Source organism: Micropterus dolomieu, linkage group LG07, assembly GCF_021292245.1.
Source record: "Micropterus dolomieu isolate WLL.071019.BEF.003 ecotype Adirondacks linkage group LG07, ASM2129224v1, whole genome shotgun sequence".
Lineage (NCBI taxonomy): Eukaryota > Metazoa > Chordata > Actinopteri > Centrarchiformes > Centrarchidae > Micropterus > Micropterus dolomieu.
Window position 1 is genome coordinate 7233634 of NC_060156.1, and position 22470 is coordinate 7256103.

At 38.8% G+C, this 22470-nt stretch overlaps 1 protein-coding gene and 1 long non-coding RNA gene across 3 annotated transcripts in view; one reads left to right on the top strand and one right to left on the bottom strand.

The window, feature by feature from the left end:
- Positions 1-9405: 9405 nt before the first annotated feature.
- On the top strand, positions 9406-21457 carry LOC123973954. Its single transcript, XR_006825738.1, has 3 exons — positions 9406-9439; positions 21025-21104; positions 21182-21457. It is a non-coding gene; the product is annotated as an uncharacterized LOC123973954 (long non-coding RNA).
- thsd7ba (thrombospondin, type I, domain containing 7Ba) overlaps positions 12940-22470 on the bottom strand; it is a 156908-nt gene continuing 147377 nt past the window's right edge. For both annotated transcript variants that reach the window (XM_046054354.1, XM_046054353.1), the window contains 6 exons: positions 20216-20389; positions 18227-18322; positions 16994-17076; positions 15818-16013; positions 15387-15474; positions 12940-15109 (listed from right to left, as the gene is read on the bottom strand). In XM_046054354.1, coding sequence (XP_045910310.1) covers positions 15028-15109; positions 15387-15474; positions 15818-16013; positions 16994-17076; positions 18227-18322; positions 20216-20389 — 719 coding nt within the window. In that variant the 3' untranslated portion in view covers positions 12940-15027. The remainder of the gene's footprint in view (positions 15110-15386; positions 15475-15817; positions 16014-16993; positions 17077-18226; positions 18323-20215; positions 20390-22470) is intronic.

The following is a 22470-nucleotide window of genomic DNA, read 5'->3' on the forward strand; positions in this document are numbered from 1 at the left end:
AAGTCCTTAGGGTTGGCTTTTTAACTTTTTTTAACCACAAACAGGCCATCCAATAATTTACAAAAGTGAAAAAGTTTGACTGTTTTTTCTCTCACTTTGTTGATTTTTAAATTCGACCAATTCGTTTTTCAATGATTAAAAAAACAGGAGACACTGGTTACACAAACTGGTGACACTCCCTCACTTCTTTACAGCATGTTTTGATTATACATCCCTAGCAAGCCTATATGGCAAGCCAAGCAGTTCAGAAAAAGGCTACTTGATTTGTTGAAAACATGGTGACAACATGTTAACAATGAAGAAAAGATTGGTAATTGTAGTCATGCGATTGATAGTGCTTCCATTCCATGTCTACTGACTGCCTGGAGGGTAATCAATGTCTCTTGGGGTGGACTTTGGGCTTTTTCACTTTACAAACCTATTACATGCACAAAAAAGCTATATAATTCAATAAAGGCAAATATGACCTCTTTAAATGAGCCTCAGGGAGAATGTAAACAGGAGCATCAAGATAGTGATCATAATATGGTTTTCAACTTTCACATTTAGGAAACAGTGCCCATCAACTTTGACTGCATTTGCGCACCAAGAATCACCACTGTAAACAGAGTCTGCCTCTTCTCATCTTGCCAGTCTTGAGGCTCTGACAGCTCGGAGCATGGTCCCCAAAGCCATTGCTGGATCCAGGATGTTAATGGAGCAGGTCTGTGTAAAGAGTGGACACAACAATCTCTGATTTCCCGTTGCTTGGCAGCCCGAGTCCCATTTTGTCCAGACTGGACTTTAGCCAGGAGCAGCCTTAAATCCAAGACAGGCCAGCATGGCTCCTATCCCGGCTCTCTTTCCTCTCTTCTGTGGCGATTACGGTGCCCGCTGTGGTGCCTCGTCCGGTAAGCATAGGTAATACCTGTTTCAATAAGTGGGGTATTGCGTTGGGAGCAGCTGAGGGGAAATAGACACAGCTATGGCTCAGAAGTAATAGAAGAAAAATATTGTGAGAACACATAATGACAAACAACATATTATGAGGGAAATCAGAAGTATTATTCTCGCCAACAAGTATCCTGGATTGTTACAGAGTAACCTATTAAACACTTCATGACGGCCAGAATTTATTTTATGATGTGGTGTATAACATATGTGCATTTGACGCATAACAGTTTAACATAGCACTGTAGCAGCTGGATAGAGGATTAGTGACCTTTAAGGGGAGAGCAGAGGTCAGTGGTTACGTGGAGGCTCAGACCCTTATCTGGTGTCCAACAAGATGTCTACACTTATCCTATAGAACTTTGCTCTTATATGGATTGGAGCTTTAGTTTGCAGACTCTGACCCTTATATGGTATTTAGCAGATACCTAAACATATCCTATATAAGCTGTGTTTGATATACAGAGAGACAGAGTGGTCATCGGGCTGGGTCACTCTCCAAGCTGCTGCAGAGCTTGTAATTGATGCTGAACTCCTTGATGTAATAAACTTTTATGATCAAGAACAGTGTCAAGCGCATTTCTTCTCAACACATCATCGCAGTATTATTGTTCGGACACCACAATGACTACTTTTGTCACAGTTTATATGCTGGTATAGCAAAGTGATGGATAGTATGAGACTTGAACTAAAGATGGGAGTGATTCCACTGCAAACTGCTCAAGACTTCATGGACAAATCATATACAGTTGAACATTATAAAGGAATAAATATTGTGAATGATGGAATAAACATTACATATTACAATTATATTTTGTATAAGGTTTAGTTGAGGTGCTGGATATTTATATACTTTAAAAAGGCTATTCATTAGGCCTATTTTGTATTTTATGCACATATAGGCTACAGTACATTGTATTGAAATGCATTAATTTGGTTCAACTGTTGTAATTGCCCCCTGGCCCAAGATCATGTAAACGGTCTGATGGCTCCTAGGTTTTAGCAGCAACATTCTCTCATTATCTGACAGTAAAATCATGGGTCTAGCTCTCAATCAGTTAAGTTTGTTTATTTGAATGCGCTTTGTATTTAATTTCTCCACTTTGCCTTTGGTTTGCATTCAGGTAGTCAGAAGAATGTAAGTGGATGCATTGTTCAGACCTCATGACCTGTTCAGATCATAACCTTTCCCAAATATTAAAATGGGCACTTTGTAAACAAAACTATATTTTTATGTTGATGAATTTATTTTTTTTTTATTTTTTTATTTATTGACAAAATTATTATTGTTGATGAAACTATATTTAGACTTATAAATGGAATTCAAGCTCTGTATACATTTATTTTGAATATTTGAAACCCGTAAGGATATTTGTATCACGAACCTTGGTCATACATTTACCCAGCTCTGTTCGGGTGGTTGGGACCATGAAGTCAGTTATCTCTGATGGTTGACGTATTGTGGACCAGGAAACTGAAAACGTACTGTTGTAAGTAAAAAGGTACAGTGGTGTGTGTTTATGCAACATTTACAAACCACAATGCATTATAGAATATATCCAGATCTTTTAAGTGTAAGAAAGCATGCATATAAATTACATCACCACAAAAGATACTTTTTAAGTCTTTTTCTAGCAAAAGAGGAAAACATTTTTTAAACAATAAAAAACAGCCAGATACCAAGATATATGTAAGAGGTCCCTGGAGGAGTGCTATCTAGTGTTAAGACTATACAATCAAGGGTGGAGGAATAGGAATGTGTTAAAATAGAAAATACAATTACCTTACATAACAAAAAAAACCTTCTGTGAAGAATAAAAATACCTGTAATGGACAGTCTGAAAACAGGACAATAATTCTCCAGGACAGAGGGATCTGCACCTTTTAGTGAAGAACAAACACTGACTTCCAGAAGCCTGGGGATCAAACAACTGCTTAGACAAAGAGTAACGATGGAAGGATTAGGATCAGATATATCAATTAAAATAGTTGTTGGTGGAAAATTAACATTTAGTATGTTTGGATGTATATCTTACAGATATAGAATAAATAAAAAAGAATATCTCATGCTAGTATTGTATAGGTAAGTGGTTTCCTTCTTTTCAACTGTATTCAGTGTTAATACACTACTGTGATCAATTTCATGGTGATTTTAAATTCCAAGTTAGTGTTTAGAATTTTGGTAGTGGGATTAACCCTGGTTTACATGTGCATTAAATAATGTGCTTGTCAGAATGGCACAGTGCTCAGGTAGTTGGGCCAAAATGCAGACACTAAAACAAGCCTGGATCATTTTTCTGGATTATTAGCAAGGGAAAAAACTTACAGTGATGTCCAAACGAAAGACAGTCAATACAAAAAAAAGGTAATCCAAAAAGACAGAATAGTCCTCCTAACACTGGTGTTAAGCTCCTGAGTTTAGCCCACAATCACTATCATGCACCTTATAGAATTTGCCTTGGATTGGGCGTATTCAGAAGAAAACAGCAGAGTGATTTTTGATTATTTATGACATTAATTTCAGGAAATTGTTCTTCTTGTAAATTTCATGCTTTCATCTAGAATTTTCTAGGTTATTAACCCCACCCTGGCTCCCTATTTTTTGGACACGTAAAATAGTCTATCTAAATTTGTGAAAACACTTAGGAATTCAATTATAGACGGATGGACTTCATCTAAGGAACTGTCCCGTTAATTAATTAAGATTCCTTTCTAAAATCACAGAGGCTGCAGGGGTCGCTGTCTGAACGTAATGATATTGTGTTCAGAACTTCATTGCAACCATAGTGGAGCAAATCAGGATGAAATCTAAACATATTTTATGAAGTGGTGTGTACTAATATCCTACTTCTCATTAACACTGAGTACAGATGTGGTGTGTAGTCCACGAACAAAACCTGCTCGGAGCAGTTTAGAGATGCAGCGTAAATTGCCATGGCAACAGAGCTCGGATAACACTTATCCTGAAGTTACCTAGATGAGTCAGTTACCCTGCTTCATAGTACAGGCCACAGGCATGTTCAAAACAAAACAGGGCACAAACAGGACCAGACCCACAACATACCAAAGCTAACTAAATAGGCGCATGGACACAAATAAATGGTACACAGACAAAAAAAAAGAAAGGCAGGGAAACAGACTGAAACAAGGATCAAAACACAGGACAGACAAACCAGACCAAACATAATGGAATAAGCTACCAGGCAGAGAACTCAAAATAACAGTCAGAACAAAGATAGCAAAACTCAAAGCAGACAGACCGAATCGTGAGAGTGCTTCTTTATCTTCAATGCAGTTTACACTAATACTTTTTATTTATACAGGTATTAGCTGGTGATGCCTGTAGGCCTAGCTACTAATTCAGCATCTGTTAACAGGATAAAAGGTTTAATACATCCAAACACTTTGTTGTTATTATAACTTTTATTAATTGTCACCCAAATGAGGGCAATGAAATCACTTGTAACTTCCTCTATTGTCCTTGTTTTCATCTTATGCCAAGTACAGACAACACAACTTTCAGCGTCCGCAGATCACCGTGTTGTACAGAATACGAGACTTGCTGTCTTGTAACGGGAGTCTTGAAGCCATTGTGGTGTTCAAATTATGTGACTGACCGGTGACAGGAGGGTTACACCCTACACGAGCTGGCAGCAACTCTGTCACTTGACACTTGAAACTGGTCTCCAAACCACGTTTTGTCAAGAAAACATGTGACTGGGGAATGACGCGAAACAACGCGTGGAAGAGGGTTTGTTTATTATTAAAGATAAACATTATAAAGACAAAGAATATGAGTGAAATAATGGATTATCACACACGGACAGCAGAATGCTTTGAAGTGAAAAAGTAGCAGCCTGCTCAGCCAGCTACCTCTCTTCATTGGCTAAATGTGGATGTCGGTCAGGTGATGGCTCCAGATATTTAGCATGTTAGATATCTGTCTGGTATCGGCGATGCCTCCGCAAGCCTCACATCACAGCCTGACGGTTAGCAAGCTCGGTGACTTGCAAATCAGGCCCAAAATCATGTAGTGTGAACTAGGCTTTACTCAAATCAGGGTTTGCATTCTTTGTAAAGTGATAATACGTAGATCATACACAAATGTTCTAATATTATACTGACTATCAAATAGGGCGACAGAGTGTGACAATAAAAAGTAAAATATAACAGTAAGGCAAGTAAAGTAGGAAAGACACTACCTGAAGAAAATGCTGCGGCTTTAATTAAAACACATTTAGAATTGTGTTTGAATGTTTTCTGTTATTTAACATATTGAAATAATTTGTTAGACTGTGTGATTTATTCTTATCAGGGTTTCTCACCCAAGTACCTAAGTTAAAATCAGGCATTTAGGCCAGCCAATCATTTTTTGCCATGCCCTCTGCACTCTGTATATTTTCCTGCTATTTTGTCCTTTGCCACACATGACTGATGTGTATTTGTGTGCACAGTGCTGCCATTCATTTCATTATGGTACTGTATGAAAATCAGCTTTTAAAATTTTGCTTGATTTAAGCAATCCATCCTGTCAAAAGACACATTTTTGTTGCATACCAACACAGTGCTACCTCGCACTTCTGCATCACTACACAGACAAAATTTAACACTGACAAGAATCAAAGCAGACAATATTTATTGTGATTTATTTCAAGTCTTAGCAAGCTGTTTTTCTCACCATGGAGACCATTTATTTTTCTAATGTAAGAAACTTTAGCATGCTTTGAAATGTGAGGTATGATATTGTATATACTCTAAAAGACTGCCATAAGAAAGACATCCTAAGAGAAGTATGGTATTTTACGTACATTTCTAAGAAAGAGAATGAAGGTTATGCCATGTCTCTTGGCTTGTCCATGGCTCCCACATTTCCCGGTTGTTATAATGTCAGACGGACAGGAATTAGGCCAAGAACCCAAATTAGATTGTAATTAGGCCACAGACCCCATCTGATAAGATTTTAATCCAGGGAATGAATCCCTAGAGGAGTTTTTAGCCAGATATGAATTAGTAGCCAGTAGTCCATAATGTAGTTGTTTGACAAGACGATAACAATATCCATTTTTAGACATGCACCCCTGTTGTTAATAAAAAACCTCAGTGAAACCTCAAGACATTTACTGTGATCCTCCAGCACTCAGACTATCCTTATTTTACAACATTGTTACTGTCAGTATTACCTGGATAAGTTCTTTTAAAGTAAAAGTATATGAAAGACAGACAAAGATTAAATTAGTGCAATCTACAAATGAAAGAATCACCATTTTGACAATTAAAATGAATGGAATAAGTGAATTTGTATCTGACCTTGTTCTTGTGTGGTTCACTTGATGTCTTTTGCCTCTATAAGCTGACAGAAATATACAGGAATAACTACATCATAATTCTCCTCCTTGAAGAAAACTAATTTTTAATGCAACATCCTGTTGAACATTACACTTTCAGCTTGTATAAAATACTGCTGCCAGAACATGAACTACAAGCATGGCCGTACCCGTCACCGAGGCCCAGACCTCTGTGCTGTGAAATGATAGCATAAAAATAACTTGACGTTGGTGCAGCTTAGATATTTTACAACACCAAGATTAAATTGTTTGTTGATTGAATTGTGAAACAGGTAACTAGAGAATTTTACAACTGGACTGCTAGTAATTCAATGCTATTCATCCAGAGACATCATCTAATGAATCCTGTGCTCCTGTGCAGTCGAGTGAGTTAACTAGATATCTAGCCAGCTAATGTTAATTGTATCCATCCAATGGTAGACTGATACAATTAAACCAAAGGTTAAATGTTTTTTTTCAATTTTGTTTGTGTAAATGGATGTAATTCATGCTTAAATGAGGTACCCAAATATATTTTTATTTTCATTTCAGATTATCTTAGTGAAGGCTGGTAAAATTTACATACAAACCATAGCTTTGGGAAGAGAGGAGATCAGGGACAGCATGAGGAGAGTGACTTGATCCAATTCAAACAATGTAATTACCATATATATATGTTATTAATTACTAGTAATTACAGTGGAACCTTTACGCTCAATTTATCAACAACACAAACACCTAGCATAATTATAGTGTAATTATATACTATTATAATAATTCAAATTTAAAATGATGCAAACTCAAACATAAAGAAGAAATTGCCTAAATATGTATAAAATGTTTCACTTCAGCACAAAAGTCAAGTGAGAAGTCATAAAGAAAGAGACAGGCAGTGAATTCAGAGGGTCAGATAGTAGATGGGGTCTATTGTAGGAATTTGTCTCTACTTTAACAATTTCATTAAACACTGACAACATTCATTTTCAACGCATTCTCATCTCATTGTGTCATTACCGACGCTTTCAGACAGTGTAATTATTTTACGCTAAAGGTACCATTCAGCGTCCGTATGAAACACCATCGTTTGCTATGTCGCAGAAACACAAAGGAGCCAGTCGATATGCATAAAGTCAGTGACTTAGGTTTAGGCACTAACATTTGTGATGGTTATGGTAAGGGTAGTGGGCTTCGGGGGACTGTCAACACCTTTAACACAAACAGACGCTAAAGGGTACCTTTAGTGTCAAAAAACTACGCTTTGTCACCTTTTCTGAATGTGTAGATATTGGACAACCTGAGATGAGAACAGGCCTCATTTTCAGATGTTTTGTGATCATTTGAGCCTCTTCTGTATTTCAGATTCATGGATCTGTCATTGCAACATTTAACTTGATTCTCATGCTAGTTTTCAAGCTATTGTTATTAATTTTGTACTCTCTTAATATGGATGTACACTCAAAAAAATGACTCAAGCCCTTCTTAGAGGTGATACATTTAAATATAATTTGCTTTATTTAAATATATCTATTTTATAGCATATGTATATATATGCAAGTTGTTTAACAAAAAAATATTAATAGCTTCACTTATGAGATTGATTTACGTTAGATCGCCAGATAAAAGTTTCATTCGGGACCGGTCTTTGCGCATGCGCAAGACATTGCGCTCTTTTGGCCCATCTCTCCATCCTCTGGCTGCAACAAACAAGAAGGCAACGGTTTGGGGGGTGCTGCAAAATAAATGGCGAAACTCCACTACTTGGTAAGTGTTCGTTTTCTTTAGTAATTACAATTAGAAAGTGCCTAACTGTCAAATAACGTTCATTCCATAACCGAGATGTGTGCAACAGTTAAGCGAGCCGAATTTCACTCTTCCCAGTTGGAGGGAGTTGGCTGGCTAACGTTAACTTTAGGTGGCTAGCCTGTGCTTTGTGTACTTTTAACATTACTATTTAACATTAGTGACCGTTAGACACCACATTGACTGCTACAGTAAATTGTTGCCGTATGTCGCCGCCATATTGGACTGGGCAAGACTGGCCTGTAGACGAATAAAAATAACAATGAGGAACTTAGCTGCCGATTTTCTGTTTAGTGTGTGTGTGTATCCAATATGGTGGCGACAGGCACTCAGCAGCCACGGACCGAAGCGGTCAATGCCACGTAACGGTAACGTTAGTTTAGGTGTCGATGGCTCGTTCGGTGATTATGCATTTAGGCTGTGGGTGTAATCTTACTGTCGTAGTTAGTTATGGCAGCCTGCCAATTTAGCTGCCGAGACCTGGCTGCACACTGGGCAGTTGCGTGTGTGTTTGTCATATAACGTTATGGCGGCAACGTAAGGACGCAAAATATTTTGCGGTTAAGCCGCATACGATTTCTGTGCCTTTATTTTCCTATGGGGAGAGTGGTGGACAAACCTCAGGAAGCACTACACTTGGCGTCTCGCACCGCTCAGAGATGCCGCTGAGCGCCTCTCTCAAAGTTGAAATTATTTAAACTCACCTCGTTGCTGCTGACCTTTAATGGCTCTGGGCGCAAACAAAGCCAGAAGTAATGATGAGATATACCTGCTCTGCGTTTTGCCTCTGTGCTGATGTGCAGGCGAGTGGAGCAGAATTGAAATTTAGCTGTGAAATTGTTAATCTGTCAGTAGGCTTACATTTAAAATTATTGCATAATTTAACAATTTATGCTACATTTTGGCATATCAGAATCAGCTTTATTTGCCAGGTATGTGTACACATACGAGGAATTTCACTCAGGATTGTACATTGCTCACAATGTGCTTACTCATGCAAAAATACAATAACACAATAATGAAATAAAATCAGACACAAGCTACAGTGTAGACAACACAAATATACCCACTATGAACAAAGACAATAAAGACAGATTGACAAATTGACAAATAACGTTAGTGCAGTGAGCATATTACACAATGTTCAGTGTTTATATTTATCATCAAATTCTTCGATTCCATTCTAGTATTCTGCATCACAGAAATGGCTGTATTGTTGGTTGAAGTAGAGCTCCTATGCACTAATTTGTATTTGACTACAATTAATGATTACTTTTATTTAGATAACATTACATCTGCTGAGCATTTTCTCTATTACTCACACTTCTAATATATGTATCATCTTTTTCAGTTGTAAAGCTGCTTGTGGCAACCTCCTAGTGATGGTAAGTAAAAGACTACTACTAACTACTACTACTACTAATTCTGGTACAAGGTGATTTGTATCATTGTCATTTGTTCAATGTGATGTGCTAATTCTCTTTATTCTCCTTTTAGTATTTTGACATTACAAATGAGCCCTTTTTCCTACATGGTGGTAATTATAACAAAAACAAATTCTCATTTAAACACATTTTATCAATGGCCTACTTGTAAAGTGCTTCTACCCAAAGCCCCTTTTTTTCCACTGCACAGTACCAGCTTGACTCAACTCGCCTTTGTTTGGTTTTCCATTTTGTAAAAGTTGTACCTGTACTGTAGATTTCGAATATTGACAGTTTTACGAGAAGTGATGGCGGAACAAAAATGTGGTTGAAAGTTTTCGGAGTTGAGGAGCTCCGCAAGTGGCTGCGGGGGAAGCCTGTACCAACCCGCGGGAGGAGCGTGTGAGGCCGGCCAGCCGCCCGCTAACAGAGCTCTCTGCTCCCGCCGTCACACAGACCGCTGCAGCAACAACGGCAGAGGAAAACACAGCTGGAAGGTTTTCATACCGCTTATCTGTCTTTACATTCTGAGGAATGTTAAAACGTTTTAACGTAAAAAAGAGAAAGCTGTGTGGATTGCTGGTGTGTGTGCTTTGACATTACGTCACGGCAGTCATGTGTGTCCGAGTCGAGTAGAGTCGAGGCGAGTTGAGAGAGCCCGTTCTCATCTCAAGGCGTCAGTATACCGATGATTTGAGAAAGAGTGACAAAGCGCTCTGGGGCATCCCGTACAGACCGGAAGTGCTGCGTTCATGATAAAGGTGTTGACAGCCCCCCGAAGCCCGTACTCATACCACAACCATCAGAAATGTTAGTACCTAAACCTAAGTCAGTGCATGTATGCATGTCGACCGGCTAACCCTACAGCCTCACGGGCCGATGTGTGCAGTTGTAGGGTTAGCCTCCCTTGTGTTGCTGCAACGTAGGAAACTGGGGTGTTTCATACAGCTCAAACATCCAACAAGAGGAACAAGAAGAAAAGTATTTTTAGTCGAGGGATCTAAGTAAAAGATGTTCAAATCAAAATGTATTACAAAAATAAATAAAAAAACATAGACGTTTGTCTCATGTGTATGTTAATGGGGGATCAAACAAAAATAATTTATATTATATTTAATTAATAATTTCCTTTCCTATTTATTATAAAAGTTTGAGTTAGACAAATGTAAATCAGTTTCATTTAGTTAATGTAATAATTTCAGTTTGGCTGTAGTGACTCAATTACATTCTGTTGAATATATTTGATACAAATGAATTAGAATACCTAATTTACATTCTGCTGAATGAATGTACTGAGTTTGAGTTGAGGCTACATATATTTATTGGATGGAAATCCTGCCCACAATTTGAGTTCATCCAATGAGTTATTTTTTTGAGTGTATTTAGATCAGGGAAATGCAATTTTCAGACTGGTATTTCATAGCCCTGTGTGTGGCCCTGACTACAAGTGGGAAACTTGACCATATCACATTAATCTGTTCTCCATTCATTGGCTCAGAGTTCAAGCTAGACTTAAGTCCCTTCATTAATTATACAAGTTTGCACCGTCTTATCTATTCGACCTCGTTGTTCTCCACATGCCACCTCCATGCTCTCAGATTGCAAGGTGCTGGTCTTCGAATAATCAGGACAAAATTAGGAAGACAAAAAGTCAGTGGGTGAAAAAGTATTTTTCTACCAAGCTTCACATCTTTGGACTGAACTCCCTTTTGCAACTGATTCTGATTCTAATGAACTATGTCTAATTAAGTACCAGATACTCATTAGGATGTCAAAGTAAACAACTGTCTGTCTCTCTCTTACACACACACACACACACACACACACACTGCTGTGCATAAAGGGCACAACAGCCAGACAGTGTTACTTCTTTTATTTGTATGATTACATAATTCTGAACTCAAAGGTCATATTTAACAAGAGTTTACAGACACGCTTGCAGCTCTGTGAGGCTGTACTTAGGCACAGCGGTGCTTTGGGCTAAATGATACATGCTAACACATGTAGATGTTTAGGAGGTATAATGGTCACCATCTCAGTTTAACTTGTTAGCATTTGCTAGTTAGAAAGTAGGCCTGCAGCTGAGGTAGATGGGAATGTCATTGGGTCATAAACCACAGTATTTGACAGATACATTTCTTAACAGATGGTAGTGCTAGACTAAAGTTTAAGGGATCAGCAAAATTATTACAATTCATCTTGAGGAGGTCATGAATGTATATACAAAGTTTCGTGACCAAAACGTCCAGAGAGGAAGAAAAGAGCCATCTGTTTGCCTTGACAGCTAGGCCGCAGCATGGGGGTTGGGGGGGGGGGGGTATATAGTTTTATATGGCCACAGTATACTTGAGCAGGGTATTACCACCTCCACCTCATTTACAGCCAGGAAAAAACCCTGTACAATCAACTGCACTAGGAGTTTACAGAAATTTCATCATTCATCCAAGAGGCTTCATCAGTTCTGTTGATCAACACTGGCTGCAGGGACTCCCATGCATCTAAACCTCTTGGCCACAACACCTTGATATTAGTATCATCAAGGTGCATGGAGGGCCACGTTTGTCCAGAGGTTTTTGATGCACAAGCAACATGCAACTGTGATGCAACTGGGGTTCAATTCTAGCTGACTTCTGTTGCATTGCCTTCCTATCCTGTCTTCCTGTTGTTCTCGTTCATTAAAAATGGAAAAGAAAGAAAAATGGAAAGAAATTTCCATAAATATAGTATTTTTCTGGTAAATACAGTTTCATCTTAGAAAGACAAAATATCTGCAGCAAATTGATGAAAACTGTAAGAATGTCATTACTGATGGGGTGTAGACAAACACATAACAAATCAGTAATAAATGATAAACATTCATTATTTTATATTCGGTTATGCATTGTTCCTACTAAATGTTCATTAAGCCTTTTACTCTGCTCTCCCAAACAGCATCCAGCATTTTATCAGAATGATCCAGCTTGCGGTGATAGATGAATCCTGATTAGAACTAGACTCTGCCATCGTCAAACTGTTCCCATATTTTCACTGAAACCTGCAAATATGTCTTGAGAGCTACTAAAATGAGATGGATTGGACATGACAAGATCAGCCCATGTCTTCGCCACCAATCAGGTGGCCATGACACAAGCATTTGAATTCAACCTTCTCTTAAACAAAAGTGACAGTCTTAAATAAATGAATTAGATGAGACAAAAGATTTAAACACTGTTTCCCGCACAACCTGCGATCATCCTGGGACTATCAGACTTGGAATCTAACTGGAGGGCATGAATCTTATCAGCTGCTTATATATTCTGGTCTCTGCCTCAGAGCCTGTATCAGTAATTACAATTTATCAGCACTTGAGAGTCAAGGAGCCGATGAAGATCACAGCAGGACTAGAGCATCTCCTTGCAAAAGATTTCACTCAGTTTGAACCCTGAAATGTGCAACAAAGAGGAAAGAATGCAGTGTTTTATTTTCACATGGTTCCACAATTTATTTGCATTTTTGTCCAGCTCTCCATGTACACACAATAGTAACACAAATAGCATGGTACTGCAAACAATGAGTTAACATACTTTGAGATTTTCTTGGACATAACCCAATAGAATTCTCTTCTCAGGTCCAAAGTTGGCTGTTCTTTGTTTTATAATGGAAATGTGCCCAGATAACTTGTTAAATAGTTGACCATGTTATCTAGAAATGATCAACATTCACAACTGAATTTTACACACTTGACATTTACCATATGTCCCTTTGTTAGCCAAATATTAGAAACACTGCCTAAAAGAAACTATTCAAAAAATGTTTGGCATCTTGGAAAACATCTTCGCAAGGCCACTGGGAGCACTTTCTGCCAAAATGGATCAAGCATGCCTACATACAATCAGCTGTTGAAATACAATTGTTACAACATGTAACAACCATATTTGCACAACCATTAAGATTATAGAGTTACTGGTAAAATACATTCAGAAGGAGGTCAGATAACACAAGACCAAATCTTCAGTTTGTGGAGGCAGAAAGAGAAACAGCGTAAACTCTGGTCAGTGCCAAAACCACCAAGTATTTTGAACTTAATTCTCCACTGGGTCATATGAATAATGCACTGAAGGATCCATGTCTATGTGACACAAAATGTAAGAGTTTATGGCCCACTAAGGTGCTTTGGGATGATGCTCTGGCACCAAAAATCGTGGAAATCTGAAAAATTCCTGGGCTTGTTGAGGGGTTGGAGAAATAAAAATGAGAGATAGCTCATTTAAGTTTGGGTGTGTGCTCACAAAAATATTTGGTATTTGCTGTCTTCGTGGTGCAAAAAGGAACACAATACTGTCAAAAACTAGTTATTCACCTTGCTCTATGTTAGCTGACCTTGTATATTGATGTAATGGTATGAAATAAATGGTGTAAAAGGAAAACAAAGTATGACATCCTCGTGAAAGGTGTTTTTGCTAAAAAATACAATGTGTGATCCAGTGGATAATTCTTCACTTCTATTCTTGTATTGTTTTGGTGCTTTATTTGTTTTGCATTTGATGAAACGTGTATATGAGGTATGATCTTTATCATGCTGGTATTTGATAATTTGCATTGCGTTTATGTTGTCTTCTGTTAATCCTGGACTGCATTTGTCACCAAAGCAGTCTGCCATGTTTCAGTACAAATTCCACGATTTTGAGGTTGTTTCTTAATTTAGTCCTCAGTGGCCGAGAGTCTAATGAGCATCATGGAGGAGAAATTACTGCATCACTGTATTGTTAAAATCAAGGCAAGCCTGCTTTTGGTTTCCACATATACACAACATATGGCATCATCAACATAACACAATCTGACAGCAACAACTTGCATTACAATTAAATCACTAGAAAAGTCATTTGAAAGGAAAAAAAACAAAGTGAATCAGCACTAACGTAGTGCATAGAGCATCTTGTTTATTCTCAGAAATTCAAAAAAAGGCTGTTTGTTTACCCAAAAGGCGTGTGACATTTCCTTTCCCAAAGATCCAGCACTGATGAGACAAAGTCAAATGTCAAATGTTCCGTTGTTCTGCCTTTGAATGTCATGAGCGACTGCTGACTCAAGATGTTTTGTCTCCCTCATTACATAAATACGAGACAAATAGCCAAGTGGTTCCTCTGATTCTCTGACACACACAAAAAACACTTTTCGGAGTCCTTGTCATTTGTGGGTGGCAAACAGTGCTTCAACTGTGTTGTTCACATTGCAAGCAGTTAAAAAGAGAAACTAGAGGTCGATTCATTTCCTACGTCTATAGACCTTTTGTCTCATTTTCACCATGTTCGGCTTTGGTTCCTCTTCTTTAGTGAGGAACGTCTGCTGCAGCCAAAATCTCAGGGCTACATTGCCCTTCAGCAGCATGTCACGTGCGAGCATCGCTGCTTGTCCGTTTCATACAATACAATTGGCACTACAGCAAATAGCCACCCAGTTCAAACTGACCAACGATCAGTGGTATGTGATGGGCGTGCTTGCTAACAATCAGAACGGAGTCAGGAGTCTTTATCAGGCCGAGCGCATCCTTGTGAGGTATAGCAGCCTGGTTACATATCCATGTCACCATCATAGGCTAGGGTCAAGGGCTTCTGCGGTGGGGGAGACGTCTTAGTGGTTTTGGATGGATTACTGAAAAAAATAGACAGGAAAGAAAAGCTGGCAGTGTATCTGACTTAGCAGCACAGGGCACCCAACTTTATTTCTGTCTTTACAAAGAATTCCATTATCTGATAGCAGCAGCACACAGCAGACGAAATACTGTGAGGAATATAACTCATACTTGACATGGTTCTTTCCAAGGAAAGCAGATGGTTCTCATCTACAATTTGTGTGACCTACAATGGAGCTTTTGTTCTTCAAATTGTGCATCGTGAAGAATTTCTTAAGAAAGTTATATAGTACATACCAGACCAGGAATGATAACGCAATAATGAAGAGTATTAAGATGAATCCAACGGCAGTCACGGCGTAAACCCACAGCTTTACTCTTCCATCTGTGCAATCAAAAAGCAGTTTTAATACAAAGTTTTGAATATATGTACGTCTACATCCTTTGGAGATCTTTAGAACTTTTCTCACGTTTCAGAATAAAGAAGTCGGTTTATTCCATTTCCAAACATACTTCAGAGCAGTGACTAGAATTTCTTGACATTTTTATGGTCTCCTGAGTTTTTATTTTTATTTTTTTACAGTATACAATGAGCCCAAGTAAAAACATTGACCTAAAATGAATTCCACCCCCAGCCCAGTGATCCTAGCACTACAAAGGCAGGTTCAAAGACAGGAATGATCACATGCGCGCTGGTTGAACTGTAAAGATGATTTCCATTTCACTACCTGGGCCAACAGGTCGTAAGGTCCACTCGCTGAAGAGGTCCTGGGCCTGAGACGGCCCGGGTTTTAATCTTCCAGAGTTGGTTTTCACATCAGCTTTCTTGTTGTTGTCCGCCCCCGGGGTTCTGGTGCAGTAGTCCAAGAAGCCGTGCGTGGTCATCACTTCGGTGTAACCCTTCTCACACCCACACACTCCGCTCTGCATGGGGGGGCAGAAGAACATAATTCACAGCCAACATAAGACGACTATAATCATTACTTTCCCACTGCAAAAAAACACTGCTGACAAAACAGGGCAAACTCTGCCTTACTTTACTTTAAGACTTTCTTCTATCACTGCAGGTTGATTTATCCCAACCCTGACATTAAACTGTGCTCCTCAGGGGGTAGATTACACCGACACTTGCCAGATTAGGAGACTATGAATGAGCATCAGCCAGACTAAAAACAGACACACTGGAACCAAATGCCAGACAACTGCAGTGGTTTTCATGTATTATGCACTTCTGATAACCTTTTTAAGGAATTTCATCCGCAATTAGCATCTAAAATGCAATTAAATAAAAATTACATGTCAAATAGAATAGAATACATCTTTATGTGGCAAGTTTAGAGTACACAACAGTAGGCAAGTTAAACGCAAACATTTGTGAGTTTAGATTCAAAATGCTGAATGCAAGGAAAGACATCTTAAAAATGCACCCTACAGTGTCAGAGAATCAAAAAAAAAAAGTGTGAGAAAGGTCTGTCAGAATGCTTAAGGCTTTATCCCTTCTATTGACGGTATAGAGCACACTTGTTACGTCTCCCAAGAAGGTGAGGCAGTTGATTCTTAAAAGCATCAGCGCTATAGCACACTGTTTTGCTTTTGTAGGTGCAGTTACATGGAGGGCACTCTAAGGGGCAGTAAAACGTCAAGCTTAGGCTCTTCTTTTTTATTTCCATGGCTGCTTGTGTGCAGTTTTCCCCCATCTAGGTGTACTCCCTAACTGACATGGAGCCCACATTCATTGGTATTAATGTGATTATCCTTTAATGGCCTATTCTTCACAATTAAAATTGTCATCTGTCAAAATCAATTTAACTCCTCGCCTAGAATGTGGTAGCAGCGGGAAACAGGAAAAACCCAAGGATAATGACAGAGATCACAGCTGCCTGATCAAAGTATAATGATCTTACCGGTGTGCAGTGTGAGAAGGGTTTAGTGCACGGAGGATGGCAATGTCTCACGGTGGTCGGCCTTTTCTGCGGGAAACACCCCCCTGGAGAAAGACAACAGGTTCTTATTTCTGCTTCTTTACTCATTGATCACAAAATGAACGTACTGTCACACCTGATAAATGGGCTCAGTCGCCTATCAAGGTCCCTGATCAATCTGTGAACATTTTAATTCCAACATGGAAAATTGCACGTCAAAATATCAAAGAGTAATGCCTTGGGCTCTTGCTTCTCTGCAGAGGGAGGTTATTCCTTCTGGGCTCATATTTGCCAGAAACATTTCCTTACAGCGATAAGATCACATTCACCCACTATTTACAGCACATCAAGCTCGCCTAAAGCTTTTGTTCTACCTTTGTTCTGTTTCTCAGCGCCTGCTTTACTTCCCACAAATACAAATGCATGATTATATTTATATGGATTGAAAGCCTCCCAGCTCAGAGTCTGGCTTATTGATTACTTATGTTAAGAGGCAGAGGAGAAATCAATGGAGGCTGCACGGAGAATGGGTAGATCAAATAAGATGCTAAATTCAACTAGAACACTGTACTAAAATTATTCTGCGTCTGCATGTATGTGTGAGTGTGTGAGAAGGTTCACACTGCAGGCTGTCATGCAAAATTTTGAAATGATGCCATCTGATCATATCTATTGTAGGATGTAACCCATATATTGCATTATGATATTGTAAACTGCAATCAACAATTCCAAAAGGCGCCACATATTGCTTGTTTTTGTACCCACACTTCTCACTTGTTTCCAAACGTTTCAATTATCTCCTGAACCAACAAGGAAATCCATTCTAAATTTATTTCCAAACCACCTGCTATAACCACTTGCCAAATTTACGGGTGTGACAACTACCTCAGACGAATGAAAGAGGATTCACTTACTGTCATGGCAACGCTTACAAATTCCTTTTTGAGCGATCAAATAACCTGATATTGTAGCACATATCCATATGAGCCGGAGTGAATTGAAAAATGAGACTCCAAGCAGCTTTTTGCTGTTCATACTGATTTAGTTCAGTACAAGGGAACAAAAAGAGAACTGGGACGCTTTCAGCTGCAGTCTGCATTAAGCCAGATATACACAGCTATTCATTTTTATATAAGAATGTGTGTCTGTGTGTGTTCCCATGAGTACTTCTGCATGACCCACCTAGGGTGGCCAGAAGACAATGCAACTACTCACCTGTGACATTGACACCATCTGAGCGCTGACACCACACTGCTCTCTCATTGTTGCTCCATCCCCCTGTCCTCCACTGGTAACTGTGGCATTTTCCTCCTATAGCAATAGCAGAAATGCAGAGACGATGCTCATTAGCAGTTTGTGTTTGTCATCAGGCTCCCATTGACATTAGCCACCACTTGTTCTGCTGCCCTGCTCCTTCATATTATGAGGTAAGACCTTTTATGTTTTTGTAGTGAAAGGAAAAGGGCACCTTTTCCACTGAAGCAGCGTGCTTATGAGACAAAGCCATCTTTGGAGGAAATGAACTGGTAGAAATTGATTAGAAATGTATGAAAGAAACTCTTATTTTCTAAAATGAAGGTTCTTATTTTCCCTGCTGGGAGCTATAGGGGAAGACTGATTTGAAAGGACACTTGACCCTGTAGTATTGAATTGTATGGCAAGATCACAAATAGAAGGAACACCACAGGAAAGGACTTAAAAATTCAGTATGAGATAAAAGCTGCACAGGTGTGCAGTAGTATGAATGTAATGAAAGTAATGAATGCCAAGTACCTGGCAATTACCATTTTCCATGAAACGTTTAAAAACAGCAAATTAATGAGGGAAAAGAGAGCTGGCAAGAGTCCAAATACTTTGGGGCTGATTAGATATATTACGGTACATATATTGGGTGCGGCAATCAAAAAAGTTCAAAATTATTTAATGAAACAATGAAAAAAAAGAAACTTAACAAAAATAAACTCAGCTCATGGAAACATTACAATTAAATAATTTACAATACAGTTAAACATTACAATTGCAGTAAAGTCCAGAAACAAGTAGGTGTAGCAGTTCCTTTCTATGTTCAAATACTGAACCTTTAATGATCTCCTTTTTGTAATTGTTAAGCGCTAACCCTATTTTGACACAGTTTCAATGATAACCATGCCATTACAATCACAAAACTACAACAGACCTGGCCATTTAGACACTTGTAATATTACCTTTTAGCCTCCAAACCATAACATCATGGTGCAAATATTACTCTCATGAGTAGATTATTGAAGATTAATAAGTTTACTGAACATTTATTAGAAGATGATTTCCACTTCAGTGATCCATCTTGAGGATCGGAGGCTTTTGTTATTAAATATCCAATGTTTAAAATCCCAAAAGACACAGTGTGACTGCTGCACAAGGAGGACTTAATTTGTTCTTAAGGCGGACGTTGACCTTTTTTGTCAATTTATAGAAAGAATAAAGGTCAAATTAACACCAGTTAAAACCTAGTTTTTGCTGACATCCTGTCGATGGGGTTCTGATCTTGAAGTATATATTCAGGGTGGCTCTAGTACACTCTGACATGACAGCTGGATGTGTGTAAAAGCCTTGAAACATTAGCACTGGTATATAGTGTTAAGTGTTAATAAGTTTTAAACCTCACTGAGAGATGTTTTGGTCTACTTAGGGTCAGCTGAAACAATCTGTAGACACAACGTTGACAAATGCCTGTTATCACCTTTTAAGTTTAAATGACATGTTAGCAAACCATTTCTTGTTTACACATCAGTGACACGCAAAGCAGCATAAGCATTCATTTGTAGTTTTGTCCAAAATCCACTCTCATTTCAGCTGTTTTTAGACTTCGCTAAGTCCTGAGGGAAATATCTGGCTCTTTAGCTGCCAAATGCTCCACTGTGTTCAGCAGCTAGTCCCTATGTTTTTTATGCTGTTTGGTAGCGTATAGTAGCTTTACTACTTTTTTACTGAAAACAGCTGCAAGAAAACCAAAACATTATATAAAAGACCTTATAAAGCTCCATAGAGCTAATTCACTGCCAGTTCATCACGATCGACTGCTTTCAAATAGTCATGTAATCCATTATTCATAGAAGAATACTGATTATAGTTGTTGAAAGTCAGGCTTTCATATCAGGCTATGTTAAGACAACGCTAATCACTGTCACTAGATTTTTTTCTGTTTTTGAGTAGTTTCCTTAGTACCTTTACAAGGCTGGGTCTCAAAGACTTGATGTGGGCAGCTGCCCTGGTTATCCATGACCTGAATGATCACAGCTCTGGAGCGAGCTTGGCGACCGGTGGTCTCAAAGCTCCGCCCCTCCAGGCAGGTCAGCTGGCAAGAGCTCCAAGATGACCACACAGTCAAATGGCAGTCTCCTGAGGGCAATAAGAGACAGAAAAAGCATCACTGATAGGCACAACTTAATCAATAACACTGTCAGACTTTCTTTTCAGATATTTGAGGGTGGTTTATATTCAGCTTGCCAACACTAATTCAGGGATGATTTTATTGGCTCCCCTGCTAGCTCCTGGAACATTTAAAACACATCAAAAACAACTTCAGTAGCACACATCTGCGCCTGATAATGTACCAAATGCACAAACAAATTACTCAGACAGCCCAGTGGGTATTCAGAAGTAATAGACCAACCAGGATGATAAATTATACAATACATGCTAGAACTTCGAGCCCAACTGTAAAGGCAACACACAATCCTAAAACATGTCTCTTGGGAGAAGAAAAATTAATTTGGTTTGGGAAATGCTTTAAGTGGATAAAGGCTGGTTGATGTATTCTGTGACTATACAAATAACCTCCACAAATAACCCTTGCTTCCATGAAGGTCAAGCATTAATATCCTATGTAATCCTTGATAGGGTCAGCTTGTAGTGGTAACATCTCCTGCTGCTACAGATCCGCAGCCAGAGCAACCCTCTGATTCTCTCCCCTGAACGCCCATTAGTGACTGTCTGTGGATTGACGCATCTCATTATCTTTCATCTTTATACAGATCCACTCTATCAGCTCTTCCCTCATGCTGCTACTGCTGTGGAAACATGCTGTGGCAAAAGCTGCAGTGAAGAGCAAACGGTAACATGACGACAACACTACCTTACCACAAACAGACGCATGAACACAAATGGACACACATCTGCTTTGTCCATCAGACGCTTCTGATCATGAGCCGAGGCTCACCGCAAAGGCAGGTTGAGTGATGAAGGCGAGGATCAGAGGAGTGCGAGAGGCAGATGAGCAGAAGCAAGAGCTGCAAAATGGTGTCTCTTCATAGCGAAAGCTAGCAAGAGCCATGCTTGGCATGAGCCTTGTCAGTGGAGATCAAAGTTGTCACACGATAATGACAGTATTTCTCTTTTAAAAATTCCGATATATTCTGTGCTATTTGTGTAGCCAGCTGAGACAATAAAGCTTCATTAGCGAATGAATCAGGTCATAGCTGTCAGTCAGTTGGTAAGCTACTAACAGGAAATACTACATTCACACTGTAACCTAAAATTAGGTAAGAACTAGTTTGCTTCATGGGATGTCAGTCAACTGTGATCTGTGTGGCGATTTTTATAATGATAAGATTGACCATTTTAGAGAGCACAATTAAAAACAATGGTAACACTTTACATTATAGGTCCCTTTTTTCTTTTTGTCTATAAGATCTGACTGGAGCCAAGTGGTAGAGCTCCATCAATCCTGAATTTGGCAGATTACATTGTAAATTGTCTACATCTTTGAAGGAGGAGACTAAAAAAACAGTAACATAAAGTTACAGTAGTTATCTCCACTGTTAAGGTAGAGTATGCAGGCAGTTCAAAGATGCAGGCTGCATGTATTTTAATTTTTTTATTTTATTTTTTACAGCTATACTAGTGCCGGCACTCTGCCAGCACTCTGGTGCACTTTTATCATTATCCATCACAGGACACAGCGTGCATGTGGCTTGATGTGTATAGCAGGCTGCCAACAGTGAATGCAATGACACTGTTAAAATGGCGAGGAAACAAGTTTATCTAGACCTTCTGCTGACGCATATTTCCAGCAGTGACTGCGGCTGTGCAGTATGTCAGCTCGCACTGTTAGTTGTGAACATTCACTCAAATTTTATGTGTAATCTCTGTGTCATTAGCAACGATTTACTTAGTGATTATTGACTAGAACAACATGATCTTAAATGCTGCAATTCAGTGATATAATTTGTCAAAATATATCAAAATATTGTGATGCACCTGTGACAGACAAATCTAGTCCCATATTAAGTAACAACAACAGACTGGATGTTACTATACAAATTTGAGAAAATACAAACTAAGAAATAGTTGAATAAGAATACAAGTTACTATGTAGATGTTTTGCAATATAGTGATTGCATAAAAGTGCAAAGTACTGTATGTTAAGCTCGCTCGCAGATACGTTTTATATACTTATAAGTATATCATAGATACAGTAG